Consider the following 16,094-nt stretch of genomic DNA (forward strand, 5'->3'; position numbering starts at 1 on the left):
CAAAACTTTTTTTTTTTAATGTGTGTATTTTTAGAATGCACTTACTTCGTGTTGAAGCTTACATATCTAGTAGGTGTTTTCTGCGACGAAATATCCCCCATTCAGTGTAACTGATTGTTTTTTTAAAGTTTTTTTTCAATCTCTGAGACAAAGTTTCTTCGGTAAGAGAAAATGTTGTTACGATTTTGCTGTGACCCACCATGCTTTTGTTGTTATGTGCCACTCAAGTATTATGGCTGACTTGGTAACGTAATAATCGAATATCTAGGGTGGCCAACTCTGACTGGGACGTATGGAAGAATGTTACGAAAAATTCCAGACAGCGTAATAGTGATGAAGTGCTTAGAAATCTAGTGTAATTTCCTACATACGCCAGACAGAAAGCTGCTCACAATTTTTCAGACAAAATCTATAAGTTTTCAACTACAAATAAAATCACATATTGTGTTCCACCAATAAATAATTGTGGTATTAGTATGATACACGTTATAACTTGTGAGGGTACCATATGTACTGATGTCCAGGTTGTTTGGGAGTTGGATATTTGTTGGGTACTGTCTTGCTGACAAAGCAAGTTTTAGGAATAAAGCACAGTGTTTCCCTAGTTGTCGAGTGTAAGGGAGTTAGTTTGTGTGTGTGTGTGTGTGTGTGTGTGTGAGAGAGAGGGAGAGAGAGAGAGAGAGAGAGAGAGAGAGAGACAGGTAGCGTATTTCGCGTCGCCTGTGGAGGTAGGCAGAGCCTTGAGTGGAACAAAGTTACATTCGAAACTACCGGTACTGAATATATAAAGTGAGAAAAATGTCGACGGGGGAACATGCGATAGCAGTAATACTGTTGATAGAAGAATTCAAAGGAAACAATAATAAGAAGTCAGTAATGAAGTTGAGATCTCGTTTAAGGGGATAAACTGTTTTCTACTGACAATCACGTGTGCATGATGAAAAACAATAATGGTCCTATACAGGGCTTTCTATCTAAACTTCAATAATTTTCCGGAGGGGTGAGGGGGGGGGGGGCGGATGGAGTGTGGAGGGAATTTACAAACGACACTAAACTCATTGAAACGGTATTGTAAAGCGAATGAGGAATACGAGGTCGGGGTAAGTATTGTCATGTTGAAACCGTTGTCTGGTCATTCGGCCACAGCTCTTAACCCACCCTTGTTCCCCAGCATATGATCCCCGAACTCATACTGTATAATGTCCGATAGCCTCAGTTCAGTTGACGCCCGGCAATAGCGTCGAAATATAGCGAAACAGAGGGAGTAGGGAAGTTTACAAGCTTTACTGCGGCGCAAAGATGCGGAAGAAGGCAACTACCACTTAATTACAGATCACTACAGTATTTTTCTGCATCCATATGTCCTATAAAACATGGCATTCCCTCAAGAAATGTTGCAAATTAGCACTGTTCAGACTTTTGTGGCGCACAAATTGAGCAGGAAGTGAGGGCTCACCAGAGGCTGGATGTTGTTGGCGAGCAGCAGGTCAATGAGGTTGTTGTAGTAGTCGATGCCGGCCTGGTTGATGTTGTCGAGGTCTCCCGTGGGCAGGACGCGCGGCCACGAGATGGAGAACCGGTACATGTCGGCCTGCAACACACACACACCATCCACGCGGTTACAGACCTCGACACGTAAAATTCCTCTCTTGGAACTTACCGTACTACTTCTCGTCTTGTTCACGTTATACGTGAGGTTGACATACTACTAGCAGCTGTAATTATTAGTCTGCAGGTGAAGTAAATATCGATGTAATGTTCGATACTCTTTTCTCAGCCACAAATAAAAATATCTTCACTTGCATTCAGTATACTGAATGATGCTCGGCAACTGTTGTTGACAGATACCGCTCACAGTCTGCAAGTCATGTTGAAAGATGTGTAACACTGATCCTACTTGTTGCTACTTCCATTACCATTACACCTTAAGCACATCAAACAAGTGGCTACCTGCCCATCCACTTAGCCGACAGATAACTTCACAGATCTGTCGGAACCACATTGAAGTCTCTCATTAAGAATTACGTCCACCCCTTTGTCATTTGATTCCAAGTTTCATTTTGTGAAAGGCCCATACCCACAATTCATAATAACACGCGTTACAAAGGACTCACCGATACGCTAGTAAGCTTTGCTGTATACTCGTCGCTGGGTTTCTTCCCATTCTTGCATCCCCATCCCCACCCATCGCTCCTCTCGCCACTGCCCATTTTATGGCACCCTGACGCTACCAGACAACATCGAATATGATTCTCAACGGTGCCAACCTTGACATCCTGAGATACCTCCATTTACACTGAGGAAGTATTTTCTGGCAGTACGTCACAGGACTCGTACCAATCCGACCTCTCACCTGAGCTACACTTGATACCAACGCATATATTCAGTCTGTGTGGAACACCTTTATTCAGGGTGAAGGTGAACGTTTTTATGATTGGACGTTACAGGCCCCGTCACCATTGCGAAAGGTATTTTCACAGAAACAAAAGCATTTTGGGGCGATAGACCGGATAAATCATAAGCCACTAAGACCACGGGTCGCTTATATCAAACACTCGGAATATATACCTGAACAATCTTCAAATTTTGTCGCTGAAGTTGCGGCTCATTCTGTTCTTCATGCTCCTTTCTTAAGTAACGTGAACCAAATACTACAACATTTCACAAGGTTGATTGATGAATAGCCTCCTTGGACGTCAGACTTACTGTCGATGCCGAATAATAGAAACCATGTACAGAAGGAAACAATAAAATTCACATGAAGCAACAATAGCTAGATACGGGGCTGGACTTATTACCTGGGTAATTTCTGATAAACAGATAGTAATTTTATTGGGCGACATGTCTGTTGATAGGCACAGTTCTTGTAATGGGTCTGGACAAACTTGTAACCAGTAGGTAAGCGGAGACTTACCGAGGCGTTGACGAGGCACTCCACGTCGACGGGGTACTTGTGGTACGAGTCGCAGGCCACGTCGCCGTTCTGGCCGTTCCACCCCCAGTCGGGGTGCTCGTGCAGCATGTGGTCCCAGATGCTCTCGCCCTTGCCTGTGGGAACACGCGGGGAGAAAGCAGTCAGGCCAACGAGCTGTTAAATAGCATGGCCGTACATAGCAGCACGCTGAGTTGCCTAGCTCTTAGGAGCAACTGAGTACAGGTTACCCTCCAACAGCGGGGGCACAAGGCAAGGCCTATTTTATGCTTCTTCCTTATCTCACTCAGACGCACCGAGTAGGAAAAAAAGTGAAGCAGTCAGAAGACACGGTAAGATGTAGCTTAACTTTGAACAAGTACACAGCTCTGGCGTAAATTGTTAAAGTTGCAATTGCTTGTGGCACGTAGAACGGCCACCGGCGTTCACTATTGTTCGTGTTTTTAATGTTATTACCAGGCATGTTAGGATATAGACTGAAGAGTCAAAGTAACTGGTACACCTGCCTAATATCGCGTAGCGCACCCGCGAGCATCAAAAACTGCAGCAACACGACGTGGCATGGACTCGACTAATGCCTGAAGTACTGCTGCAGCGAACTGACATCATGCATCCTGCAGGGCTGCCTGTAATGCTGCAAAAGTACCAGAGGGTGGGGAGCTTTTCTCAACAGCGCGTTGCAAGCCATCCCAGATATGCTCAATAATGTTCATGTCTGGGGAGTTTGCTGGCCAGCGAAGTGCTTAAACTCTGAAGAGTGTTCCTGGAGCCTCTTTGTAGCAATTCTGGACGTATGGGGTATCGCATTGTCCTGCTGGAATTGCCCAAGTCCGTCGGATGCACAATAGACATGAATGGATGCAGGTGATCAGACTGGATGCTTACGTACGTGTCACCTGTCAGAGTCGTATCTACACGTATCAGGGATCCAATATCACAAGTAGTGCATACGCCACACAACATTACAAAGCCTCCACCAGCTGGAACAGTCCCCTGCTGACATGCACGGTCTATGGATTCATGAGATTGTATCCGTACTCGTACTTGTCCATTCGCTCGATATAATATGAAACAAGATTCGTCCAACCAGGCCAGTCATCAACAGCCCAATGTCGGTGTTGAGAGGCCCAGGTGAGGCGTAAAGCTTGGTGTCGTTCACACGAGTGGACCTTCGGCTCCGAAAGTCCACATCGATTATGTTCCGTTGAATGGTTCGCACGCTGACACTTGTTGATGGCCCAGCATTGAAATCTGCAGTAATTTGCGGAAGGGTTGCACATCTGTTACTTTCAACGATTCTCTTTAGTTCAAAGGGTTCAAATGGCTCCAAGCGCTATGGGACTTAACATCTGATGTCATCAGTCCCTTAGACTTAGAAGTACTTAAACCTAACTAACCTAAGGACATCACACTCATCCATGCCGGAGGCAGGACTCGAACCTGCGACCGTAGCAGGTGCGTGGTTACGGACTGAAGCTCGTAGAACCGCTCGGCCACCGCGGCCGGCTCTCTCTAGTTGTCGTTGGTCCCGTTCTTGCAGGATATTTTTTCCGATCGCAGCTATGTCGCAGATTTTATGTTTTACTGGATTTCTGATATTCACGGGACACTCGTGAAATGGCTGCACAGGAAAATCCCCACGTCATCGCTGCCTCGGAGACGCTGTACCCAGTCGCTCGTGCGCCGACTATACACCACGTTCAAACTCACATAAATTTTGATAACCTACCATTGTAGCAGTTGTAACCGATCGAAAAACTGCGCCAGACACTTGTTGTCTTGTAAAGGCGTTGCCGACCGCAGAGCCGTATTTTGCCTGTTTACATATTTCTGGAACTTCCTGGCAGATTATAACTGTGTGCCGGACCGAGACTCGAACTCGGGACCTTTGCCTTTCGCATTTCTGTATTTGAATAAGCATGCCTGTACCAGTTTCTTTGGCACTTCAGAGTGTAGTCGGTATGAACAGCATCGGATGCTGAGCGATCACTGTCTAGGATGCCACGTATTTATGTGGGATAGCGTTATCAGCATCTGGCAGAGTTTTAAACGGGGGTCACTGGGGGTGTTCATCTGGCCAGCTGGCCGAATCGTGCAGTATCCAGAACTGTGGCGTGACTTACGACTACATGGCAATGTGAGGGCATTGTGAGGGATTCGGTAGACAGTGTCAGACATCCGAAACGGGGGATGCCGTACTGTGCGCCAGGCACGTAGCGACCCCTTCACATCTGCACTTGTCATTCGACAAATTGAAATCGACTCCCTGAAACGTCCTCTGTCATCCTGCACGAGTGGTCGGTGGCCAGTACCAGACGGACTGGGAAATTACTGCCCCGTGCATAGACGGCCGTTAACACCACAACACGAACTGCTGGTGGTGTCTTGGCAGGGAAGCATGGACTGCTGATAATGGTGTCACATTCTGTTCAGTGCCGAAGTGCAGCGCTGTACTGCACCATCCGCGGGTGGCTTTCGTTGGTGAGTATGGTGGCGACCTGGGGAGAGACCCCATCCTTCCAGTCTTTCGCAGAGGCACAGCGGAGTTGCTCCTGGTGGGGGGCCACCGCGTATGACCTCAGGTCACGCTGGTAATAACTGAAGGTTATGTTACAGACACCACGAGCCCACATACGTCACCTCTCATGTGACAGTACTGTAGCGTAGTTTTCCAACAGAACAATGTTTGTGCACACGTGGTACGAGTCTCAATGAGCTCTCTGTGTGATGATGCGGTTCTCCAGTGGCTACATCTGTCCCCGACAGAACATATGTGAGAAGCCCTGGGTTCCTCACTTTTTTGCCAGGGAGTATAGATCCCAAGCGGTCAATGTCTCCCCCTCCCTCCCCCCTCCCCTTCGTGGGCGCCATTAAGAAAAGCCACAAGTGGACATTCTGCAAGTAATGGTAGTTACCGTTTACTCGATTCAGAAATAGATCAGAGTTAAAGACAGTTCAAGGCAAGTGGAACTGAACTGCTGCCATGCAAATGCTTCATATTAAAATTAAGTATTTGTAAAATTTCTATTAATAAATTACTGTAATTTTTTTGTAATCTGTGTTGTCATGATTTTGCCACAGATGATGCCTAGCCCCATTTGGCTCTGTTGCGAAGCTCTTTATCTGGTTCGTGCAAGAAGGCCACTTCATTACAGCAATCAGTTTCGGTGGTAGGGGGTACTCTTCGTGCAGCATTTATACCTTTGACGCTATTTCTTGCAGTCATATAGCCTTGGCTTGCCTGAAATTCCAATTTTTTTCGTTTCTAATTGACTCATAGTACTGTATTCCTGCCTTTCTCTGAATACTTTTGTACTTTCTTCCTTTGTCGATCAGTTGAACTATGTCTTCTGTTAGCCACGGTTTCTTCGCAATCGCGTTCCTCGTACTTATGTTTGTCTATCCGCCCTCTGTTTTTTATCTTTTTTGAGAAGTCCATTCCTCTTCGGATGAACTACCTGCTGTGCTATTCGCTGTTATCTACAGCCTTAGAGAATTTCAAACGCGTCTCCTCATTCTTCGGTACCACGTGCTACTCGCAAATGGAGCAGGGAAGGGGAAGAAGGTTCACATGGTTCAAATGGCTCTGAGCACTATGGGACAACATCTGAGGTCATCAGTCCCCTAGAACTTAGAACTACTTTAAGCTAACTAACCTAAGGACAACACACACATCCATGCCCGAGGCAGGATTCGAACCTGCGACCGTGGCAATCACGCGGTTCGAAACTGAAGCGCTTAGAACCGCACGGCCACAACGGCCGGCAGGGAAGAAGGCAGTGTCAGAAGTACTCTCCGCCGTATACCATAAGGTGGCTTGCGGAGTGTAGACGTGGACGTAGATGTAGTTTGTGTTTATGATTTGTACAGCGTGTAGTGACAATCGCACGCTGTCGTGATCAATAGTATTGTACAGTATTCTCTGACTACAATTCAGTCTCGCAGTCTTGCAAACAGCCGATCATTCTGATGTTCGATGTCTTCTTTAGAATAGGTGTACCATAATAGTGATAAAAAAACGTTATCGGTAATCTAGACTGAACCAGGCGCCGTCCAATGTACTACACATATTCAATGGAGCGTCATCCTAATGGACTGTTGAGTTACCAAGCGCTCCAAACCGACCACCAGTGCCGAAATAGTGTGATATATTGCCATCAATAGACGCAACTTGGCGCTGTTAATACTTCCAGTTGTGTCTTTCGCCTCATTATATTATGTGAAGAGCTACATGGTGACTAGTGTGAGTTTATCGAACAATCCACTTTGCAGCAAACGGTTCCTTACGGCCAGCTGACACTCTCGCAGCCCTATTGCGTGTAGCGACCGCCGTTGAACGAAATGGATTGTGTCCTGGAAAGAGTTTATAAGCTGAACATGAACTGCAGTTCAATGAAGGTAATCTAGTGTAACGAATTAAGTAGGATGACGGAATAAGATTGAAATATTAGATACGAAAAGTAGCAGACTAAGTTTCCTATTTGAATAGCAGATTAACAGGAAATGCCAGAAGTAAGGAATATATAAAATTCAGACTGATAATAGCGAAACAAGTTTCTATTAAAAAGATGTGTATTTATAAATGTTTTATGAAAGTACTAACTGAAAAGGAACGGATGTGATTGCTCTTTTTTTTCATTTGTTATCTGGAGTGGGGAAAAATATGCAGTTAATTGTTCATTTGTATAGCATCCATCTTAGCCAAAATACTTTCTCATAAACCGTAGTTGGTGTGTTGATTTCCGGCGAAAAGTCGAGTAAGTTTTGTGGTTTTCCGACCCGCTTGCTAAAAGTTGGTAATGCAAGAAAAACGAATATTTTGAATTCATTCCGCACCGCTGGTATATTTACCCTTGCCCTTTGTAATGAACCTAATCTCATCGGAAATTGGAGATTTTCGAAGAACAGCGGCTAGTTAGTAAGAATAATTGGGATCCTTAGCGTAAATAGTGGCTTGTATCTTTAATTTCCGGCAAATATTTCATTTCCTGAATTGTTGATTAGAAGATTTTTTTTCCCGAGAGCGTACCGGACATAATGAGCTGCCATAGGAGGTCAGTTGAGAAGTTTATGCTTTCACCTTGGTCCATCGTCGTATCAGTGGAGTGAAACATTTTTCCTTCCCTTGATATTATACTCTGTATTTGCTGATTTCTTTGCTGAAGTACGTTATTTGTTGCTTAAATAGTTCCCTCACACAACTATTCTTTGTTCACGTAGTTTCTCCGTACGAGCGAGCATAGGTCGATGAGTTGTTCGTCTGTCTTTACAACACTCCATAATTAATCGGGTAAGACGATATTTCCGCAATGGGGATCAATGCATTGTGTGGCGTTGTATTCTAGAACATTCCAAAATATTCTAGAACATTCGAGAACGTTCGTTAATGATAGAGGATATTCGTAAAAGCTCAAAAATATTATAGAACAATCTCCAAATTTTACCAATGAAAAATACATTGATGAGACAGAAGATGTACCGATGGGTAGCGCCATGTGGTGGCGATCACTTGAGACACTCATGTATCCACAACCACAATAGCTACTACAGCTCAACCGCTATAGTGCACAGTTGGGGAACCGAAACGAGGCCAGCACAAGACACAACAACCAGTGACCGGCGCTCTGTGATTTCGGAGATATCATCAGTTTATAGATATGGGGTGACTTTCATAAGAGCCGTCGGGCATTTTGTAACCGCTAGGTTCACAACACATCACATCTGTAGCAGTGCCCTCCAACTGGCGAGTGTCGACAACAACCACCGCTGCACGTGGGGCGAGGTACATCTGGTGACGTCACATGTTCAGTATTTGTCATCAACATGTGAGGTATTTCCCGACATTTCCGACCTCTTGTGTCTTATATCAAATGAACTGTCGCAGTGCTTCGGTTGTTTCTAAGAATAAATATCACATTTAAATGGGAATAAAACATAGAAAACCATTGGAGACTGCGAGACAATAGCAATTTTTTGGAATGTGGTGCTGCAGAAGAACGCTGAAAATCAGGCGGTTCGATCAGATCATCAATGAACTGGTACTGAATCTAATTACGGAGATAACAGATTTGTGACACAATTTGAGTAAAAGAAGGAATGGGTTGATAACACGTATCTTGAGACATAAAGTTGTCGTCAGTCTGATAATGAAAGAAGGAATGGGTGGCGAAAACCGGCAGACCGATGCACAGCTACAGTAGGGAGATTCAGATGGATACAGGCTGCAGTAGTCACGCACAGACAAAGAGCTTTGCACTGGACAGACAGAATGGAGAGCTGCATCAAACCAGTGTTCGAATTGAAGAACATTTCTCTTACAGGACGTCGTTCTGGATCATTGCCGTTACTTTCCTCAATGGGTGATGATGTAAGTATGCTGTTCCAGTGTGGGGCCCTGCAGGTGCTATGTCTCATTTCCGCTGGACTGTACAGCGGTAGCTAGTGGTGCGTTACGGGATTGCGAGGTACGTACCATCCTCGTTCCAGGCGCCCTCCACTTGGTAGGCGGCCGTGGCGTAGCCCAGCATGAAGCCGTCTGGGAAGCGGTTGTTGATCTCCTGAGCGGAGGCCGAAGCCGCCACCACAGCCAACAGCAGCGCTTTCCACAACATGATGGCTGTCCGGCGTTGACCTTTCCCGCGGCCGACCGCTGCCTCTTATATATACCCACACACCCGTATCGAGCATTCTTCATTTGATCTTGACTCCTTAGGAAATTACCGCGATAATATCGGTCTTTCCATCAATCAGATCTAAGTTTCCCCTGATTGCTGCTGTTAATGGACAACTCCTTTCACCGATATCAGTCTCCCAGACGCTCGCTTCTTATCTGCAGAGATTTCTCGCTGTTTGAAGGCCGCTATCACTCTCGACGTGTTGTCCCCGGCAAGTAACTGAAAGTATTTTTCCACTGATTGCAACCGTCTTCCTTCTACTCTACGATTTGCCGCCAGAACGTTTACGGTTAAATTAGTCCTAGCAAGTCTCACCGAATTATGACAACATCCACCGTGCGTCAGCAGGCGTTGCACTTAAGTGATACGCATAAACGCTCTTTTTTTAATTTATTGGCTTCCCAAACGTGCCATCTCTAGCAGTGGAAATGGTATATTACAGTTTGTTGTGACAATTCAGAGCAAACAACAGGTTAAGTCGTTCACTGGAACGAAGTTACGAAGGCTTAGCACGGGACTGATTTCAACATAAGAGAGGTCTTACTACCACAGTATACTGATAGCAGTAAATAATAAAGGATACGAAAATGTATGACACGATAAGCAGAGATAGTATGCTTTAAAAATCCATGCTTGTAACACAGTAAGAAATGATAAACCGCAATTGGTACACATTTGGGATATTACCTATACAATCCATATTGATGACTATGTGTCTAAATTAACGAGAACGTATTTGTTGTTCTTGTCGTGGTCTTCAGTCCTGAGACTGGTTTGATGCACCTCTCCATGCTGCTCCATCCAGTACAAGTTTCTACAACTCCCAGTAACTACTGCAACCTGTATCCTTCTGAATATGCTTAATGTATTCATCTCTTGGTCTCCCTCCACGATTTTACCCTCCACGCTGCCCTCCAATACTAAATTGGTGATCCCTTGATGTCTCAGAACGTGTCCTACAAACCGATCCCTTCTTCTAATCACGTTGTGCCACAAATATCTCTTCTCCCCAATCCAATTCAATACCTCCTCATTAGTTAGGTGATCTACCCATCTAATCTACAGCATTCTTCTGTATCACCACATTTCAAAAGCTTCTATCCTCTTCTTGTCCAAACTATTTATCGTCCATGTTTCACTTCCATACATGGCTACACTCCATACAAATACTTTCAGAAACGACTTCCTGACACTTAAATCTATACTCGATGTTAAAAATTTTCTCTTCTTGAGAACCGCTTTCCTTGCCATTGCCAGTCTACATCTTATATCCTCTCTACTTCGACCATTATCAGTTATTTTGCTCCCCAAATAGCAAAACTCCTTTAATACTTTAAGTGTCTCATTTCCTAATCTAATTCCTGCAGCATCACCTGACTTAATTACACTACATTCCATTATCCTCGTTTTTCTTTTGTTGATGTTCATCTTATATCCTCCTTTCAAGACACTGTCCATTCTGTTCAACTGCTCTTCCAAGTCCTTTGCTGTCTCTGACAGAATTACAATGTCATCGGCGAACCTCAAAGTTTTTATTTCTTCTCCATGGGTTTAAAATACCTACTCCGAATTTTTCTTTTGTTTCCTTCACTCCTTGCTCAATATACAAATTGAATAACATCGGGGAGAGGCTACAACCCTGTCTCACTCCTTTCCGAACCACTGCTTCCCTTTCGTGTCCCTCGACTCTTATATCTGCCCTCTGGTTTCTGTACAAATTGTAAATAGCCTTTCGCTCCCTGTATTTTATCCCTGCCACCTTCAGAATTTGAATGAGTGCATTACAGTCAACATTGTCAAAAGCTTTCTCTAAGTCTACAAATGCTAGAAACGTAGGTTTGCCTTTCCTTAATCTAGCTTCTAAGATAAGTCGGAGGGTCATTATTGCCTCACGTGTTCCAACATTTCTACGGAATCCAAACTGATCTTCCCCGAGGTCAGTTTCTACTAGTTTTTCCATTCGTCTGTAAAGAATTCGCGTTAGTATTCTGCAGACGTGACTTATTAAACTGATAGTTCGGTTATTTTCACATCTGTCAGCACCTGCTTTCTTTGGGATTGGAATTATTATATTCTTCTTGAAGTCTGAGGGTATTTCGCCTGTCTCACATATATTGGTCACCAAATGGTAGGGTTTCGTCAGAACTGGCTCTCCCAAGGCTATCAGTAGTTCTAATGGAATGTTGTCAACTCCCGGAGCCCTGTTTCGACTCAGTTCTTTCACTGCTCTGTCAAACTCTTCACGCAGTATTATATCTCCCATTTAATCTTCATCTACATCCGCTTCCATTTCCATAATATTGTCAAGTACATCGCCCTTGTAAAGACCCTCTATATACTCCTTCCACCTTTCTGCTTCCTTTCTTTGCTTAGAACTGGGTTTCCATAAAAGTTTTTGATGTTCATGCAAGTGGTTCTCCTTTCTCCAAAGGTCTCTTTATTTTTCCTGTAGGCAGTATCTATCTTACCCCTAGTGAGATAAGCCTCTACATCCTTACATTTGTCCTCTAGCCAACGCTGCTTAGCCATTTTGCACCTCCTGTCGATCTCATTTTTGGGACGTTTGTATTCCTTTTTGCCTGCATTATTTACTACATTTTTATATTTTCTCCTTTCATCAATTAAATTCAATATTTCTTCTGCTACCCAAGGATTTCTACTAGCCCTCGTCTGTTTACCTACTTTATCCTCTGCTGCCTTCACTACTTCATTCCTCAAAGCTACCCATCCTTTTTCTACTGTATTTCTTTCCCCCATTCCTGTCAATTGTTCCCTTATGCTGTCCCTGAAACTCTGTACAACCTCTGGTTTAGTCAGTTTATCCATGTCCCATCTTCTTAAATTTCCACCTTTTTTCAGTTTCCTCAGTTTTAATCTACAGTTCATAACCAATTGATTGTGATCAGAGTCCACATCTGCCCCTGGAAATTTAAAACCTGGTTCCTAAATCTCTGTCTTACCATTATATAATCTATCTGAAACCTTTCAGTATATACCGGCTTCTTCCATGTATTCAGCCTTCTTTTATGATTCTTGAACCAAGTGTTATATATGATTAAGTTGTGCTCTGTGCAAAATTCTACCAGGCGGATTTCTCTTTCATTTCTTAACCCCAATCCATATTCACCTACTACGTTTCCTTCTCCCCCTTTTCCTACTACTGGATTCCAGTCACCCATGACTATTAAATTTTCTTCCTTCACTACCTGAATAATTTATTTTATTTCATCATACATTTCTTCAATTTCTTCGTCATCTGCAGAGCTAGTTGGCTTATAAACTTATACTACTATAGTAGGCGTCGGCTTCGTGTATATCTTGGCCACAATAATGCGTTCACTATGCTGTTTGTAGTAGCTTACCCGCATTCCTATTTTCCTATTCATTATTAAACCTACTCCTGCATTACCCCTATTTGATTTTGTGTTTATAACCCTGTAGTCACCTGACCAGAAGTTTTGTTCCTCCTGCCACCGTCCTCTTGAGTAGTCCCCGCCCAGAGATCCGAATGGGGGACTATTTTACCTCCGGAATATTTTACCCAAGAGGACGCCATCATCATTTAACCATAGAGTAAAGCTGCATGCCCTCGGGAAAAATTACGGCTGTAGTTTCCCCTTGCTTTCAGCCGTTCGCAGTACCAAAACAGCAAGGCCGTTTTGGTTAGTGTTAAGAGGCGATATCAGTCAAACATCCAGACTGTTTGTTGCCCCTGCAACTACTGAAAAGGCTGCTGCCCCTCTTCAGGAACCACACGTTTGTCTGGCCTCTCAACAGATACCCCTCCGTTGTGGTTGACCTACGGTACGGCTGTCTGTATCATTGAGGCACGCAAGCCTCCCCACCAACGGCAAGGTCCATGGTTCATGGTCGGGGGGGGGGGGGGGGGGGCAGGGGGGGAAGCACAACATATTTATCTTTCGTACCCCCGTAAGAATTATTTCAAAACCTGTGGACAGAGAATGGAATATTTTTGCAGGTCTATAAGTGCCACCTAGCCAGCTGCACGTATAGATACAAAAGTATTCAGACACTTTCATGTAGAAGGAACGTAGTGACATTCACCGGCTGAGCTTCCTATATCCTGCCGAGCAGCACGTGGTAATTCGGTCAGTTAGTTGAGCGTTGGTCGCCCTGAGCACTTATCTGTCTTTACTTTGCAGTTCATTGCAATTTCGAGTCATAACTGATCTCAGTGGAGCGCCTTCGCCTCGGCTTCTGCAGCGCTGTTTACACGGATGCAACTGGTCTGACGCCAGCGGTGCGTATTGTTATTTAAAAAGGCTGATCTCTTTTCAACATCAAAACGCAGAGGTGCTGCAGGTTATAAGTTTTATTGTAAAGAGTGACGTAACCGATTCCATTAGAAAGCTGTACAGCCAAGAATCGGTGTGCCAATCAGTCAAAATTGGCGTGAGCATTGAGGCTATCATCTCACAGACTCTCCAGGTTGAAGATAGCCGTTCGGTAAGACACCGTGTCCTGCTGCATGAAGAAGTCCGTTACTCCTTGTTGCACGTTCTCGTCCGGCAGGAATCGTCGACCTTTCAAAGCCTTTTTTGAGGGACCGAACGCTTGATAATCCCATGGGAGGAGATCAGGAGTTGAGAGCCGCCGCTTGAATGTCTCCCACATCAGTTGGCGTGGAGACTTGGGGACGTGATGTACCATGAAACGGCAGCAATCGTAGTTCCAATTTTCCCGGAAGTTTCGTCTTAATTGCGCGTCGTAATTTCTATAGCTTTTCGCTTTAGCATTACGGACACACCAGGTTTCTCGAACCCAATAAGCAATGAACGTCGGTAATCAAAGAACAGGGTAAGCATCACCTTTCCGGAAGATGGCTGGATCCTGAACTTCTGCGGAACCATTCAAAACACCCACACAGTTTGCTTTTTGTTCGGTACTCTGTGCTTATTCCCACTGGCTGCAGATCTTACAGTAACCTAACTCCTGCTAGACTATTTGTTGCACGGTACCGAAGTTGACGACGATATCCTTTGCTATTGCACGAGTGGTGACGTGCCGGTCCGTCCTAATAGCATCATCAACCGTTCGCCTGTTGATATAAGTAGTGTACATGTAGCATCTGTTCTTTTGGACATGTCCTGCAGCCACTATGAATCACGACATAGAGGAATTAAAGCTATTAACTGTCAGTGGTCTTAGGTTTGTATGAATTGTTGCTGTTGTTGTCTTCAGTCCTTAGACTGGTTTGACGCAGCTCTCCATGCTACTCTATCCTGTGCAAGCTTCTTGATCTCCCAGTACCTACTGCAACCTACATCCTTCTGAATCTGCTTAGTGTATTCATCTCTTGGTCTCCCTCTACGATTTTTACCCTCCACGCTGCCCTCCAATGCTAAATTTGTGATCCCTTGATGCCTCAAAACATGTCCTACCAACCGATCCCTTCTTCTAGTCAAGTTCTGCCACAAACTTCTCTTCTCCCCAATCCTATTCAATACCTCCTCATTAGTTACGTGATCTACCCATCTAATCTTCAGCATTCTTCTGTAGCACCACATTTCGAAAGCTTCGATTCTCTTCTTGTCCAAACTAGTTATCGTCCATGTTTCACTTCCATACATGGCTACACTCCAAACAAATACTCTCAGAAACGACTTCCTGATACATAAATCTATATTCGATGTTAACAAATTTCTCTTCTTCAGAAACGCTTTCCTTGCCATTGCCAGTCTACATTTTATATCCTCTCTACGTCGACCATCATCAGTTATTTTACTTCCTAAATAGCAAAACTCCTTTACTACTTTAAGTGTCTCATTTCCTAATCAAATTCCCTCAGCATCACCCGATTTAATTTGATTACATTCCATTATCTTCGGTTTGCTTTTGTTGATGTTCATCTTATATCCTCTTTTCAAGACACTGTCCATTCAGTTCAACTGGTCTTCCAAGTCCTTTGCCGTCTCTGACAGAATTACAATGTCATCGGCGAACCTCAAAGTTTTTACTTCTTCTCCATGAATTTTAATACCTACTCCAAATTTTTCTTTTGTTTCCTTTACTGCTTGCTCAATATACAGATTGAACAACATCGGGGAGAGGCTACAACCCTGTCTCACTCCTTTCCCAACCACTGCTTCCCTTTCATGCCCCTCGACTCTAATAACTGCCATCTGGTTTCTGTACAAATTGTAAATAGCCTTTCGCTCCCTGTATTTTACCCCTGCCAACTTTAGAATTGGAAAGAGAGTATTCCAGTCAACATTGTCAAAAGCTTTCTCTAAGTCTACAAATACTAGAAACGTAGGTTTGCCTTTTCTTAATCTTTCTTCTAAGATAAGTCGTAAGGTCAGTATTGCCTCACGTGTTCCAACATTTCTACGGAATCCAAACTAATCCTCCCCGAGGTCCGCATCTACCAGTTTTTCCATTCGTCTGTAAAGAATTCGTGTTAGTATTTTGCAGCTGTGACTTATTAAACTGATAGTTTGGTAATTTCCACATCTGTCAGCACCTGC

At 44.1% G+C, this 16,094-nt stretch overlaps 1 protein-coding gene across 1 annotated transcript in view; it reads right to left on the reverse strand.

The window, feature by feature from the left end:
* LOC126281622 (myrosinase 1-like) overlaps positions 1–9,562 on the reverse strand; it is a 41,208-nt gene extending 31,646 nt beyond the window's left edge. Inside the window, exons 1-3 of the mRNA XM_049980744.1 lie at positions 9,405–9,562; positions 2,915–3,048; positions 1,457–1,591 (exon numbers count right to left, since the gene is read on the reverse strand). Of these exons, the coding sequence (XP_049836701.1) occupies positions 1,457–1,591; positions 2,915–3,048; positions 9,405–9,543 (408 nt within the window). The 5' untranslated portion in view covers positions 9,544–9,562. The remainder of the gene's footprint in view (positions 1–1,456; positions 1,592–2,914; positions 3,049–9,404) is intronic.
* Positions 9,563–16,094: the final 6,532 nt, after the last annotated feature.

This window comes from Schistocerca gregaria, chromosome 7 (genome assembly GCF_023897955.1).
Source record: "Schistocerca gregaria isolate iqSchGreg1 chromosome 7, iqSchGreg1.2, whole genome shotgun sequence".
Taxonomy (NCBI): Eukaryota; Metazoa; Arthropoda; class Insecta; order Orthoptera; family Acrididae; genus Schistocerca; species Schistocerca gregaria.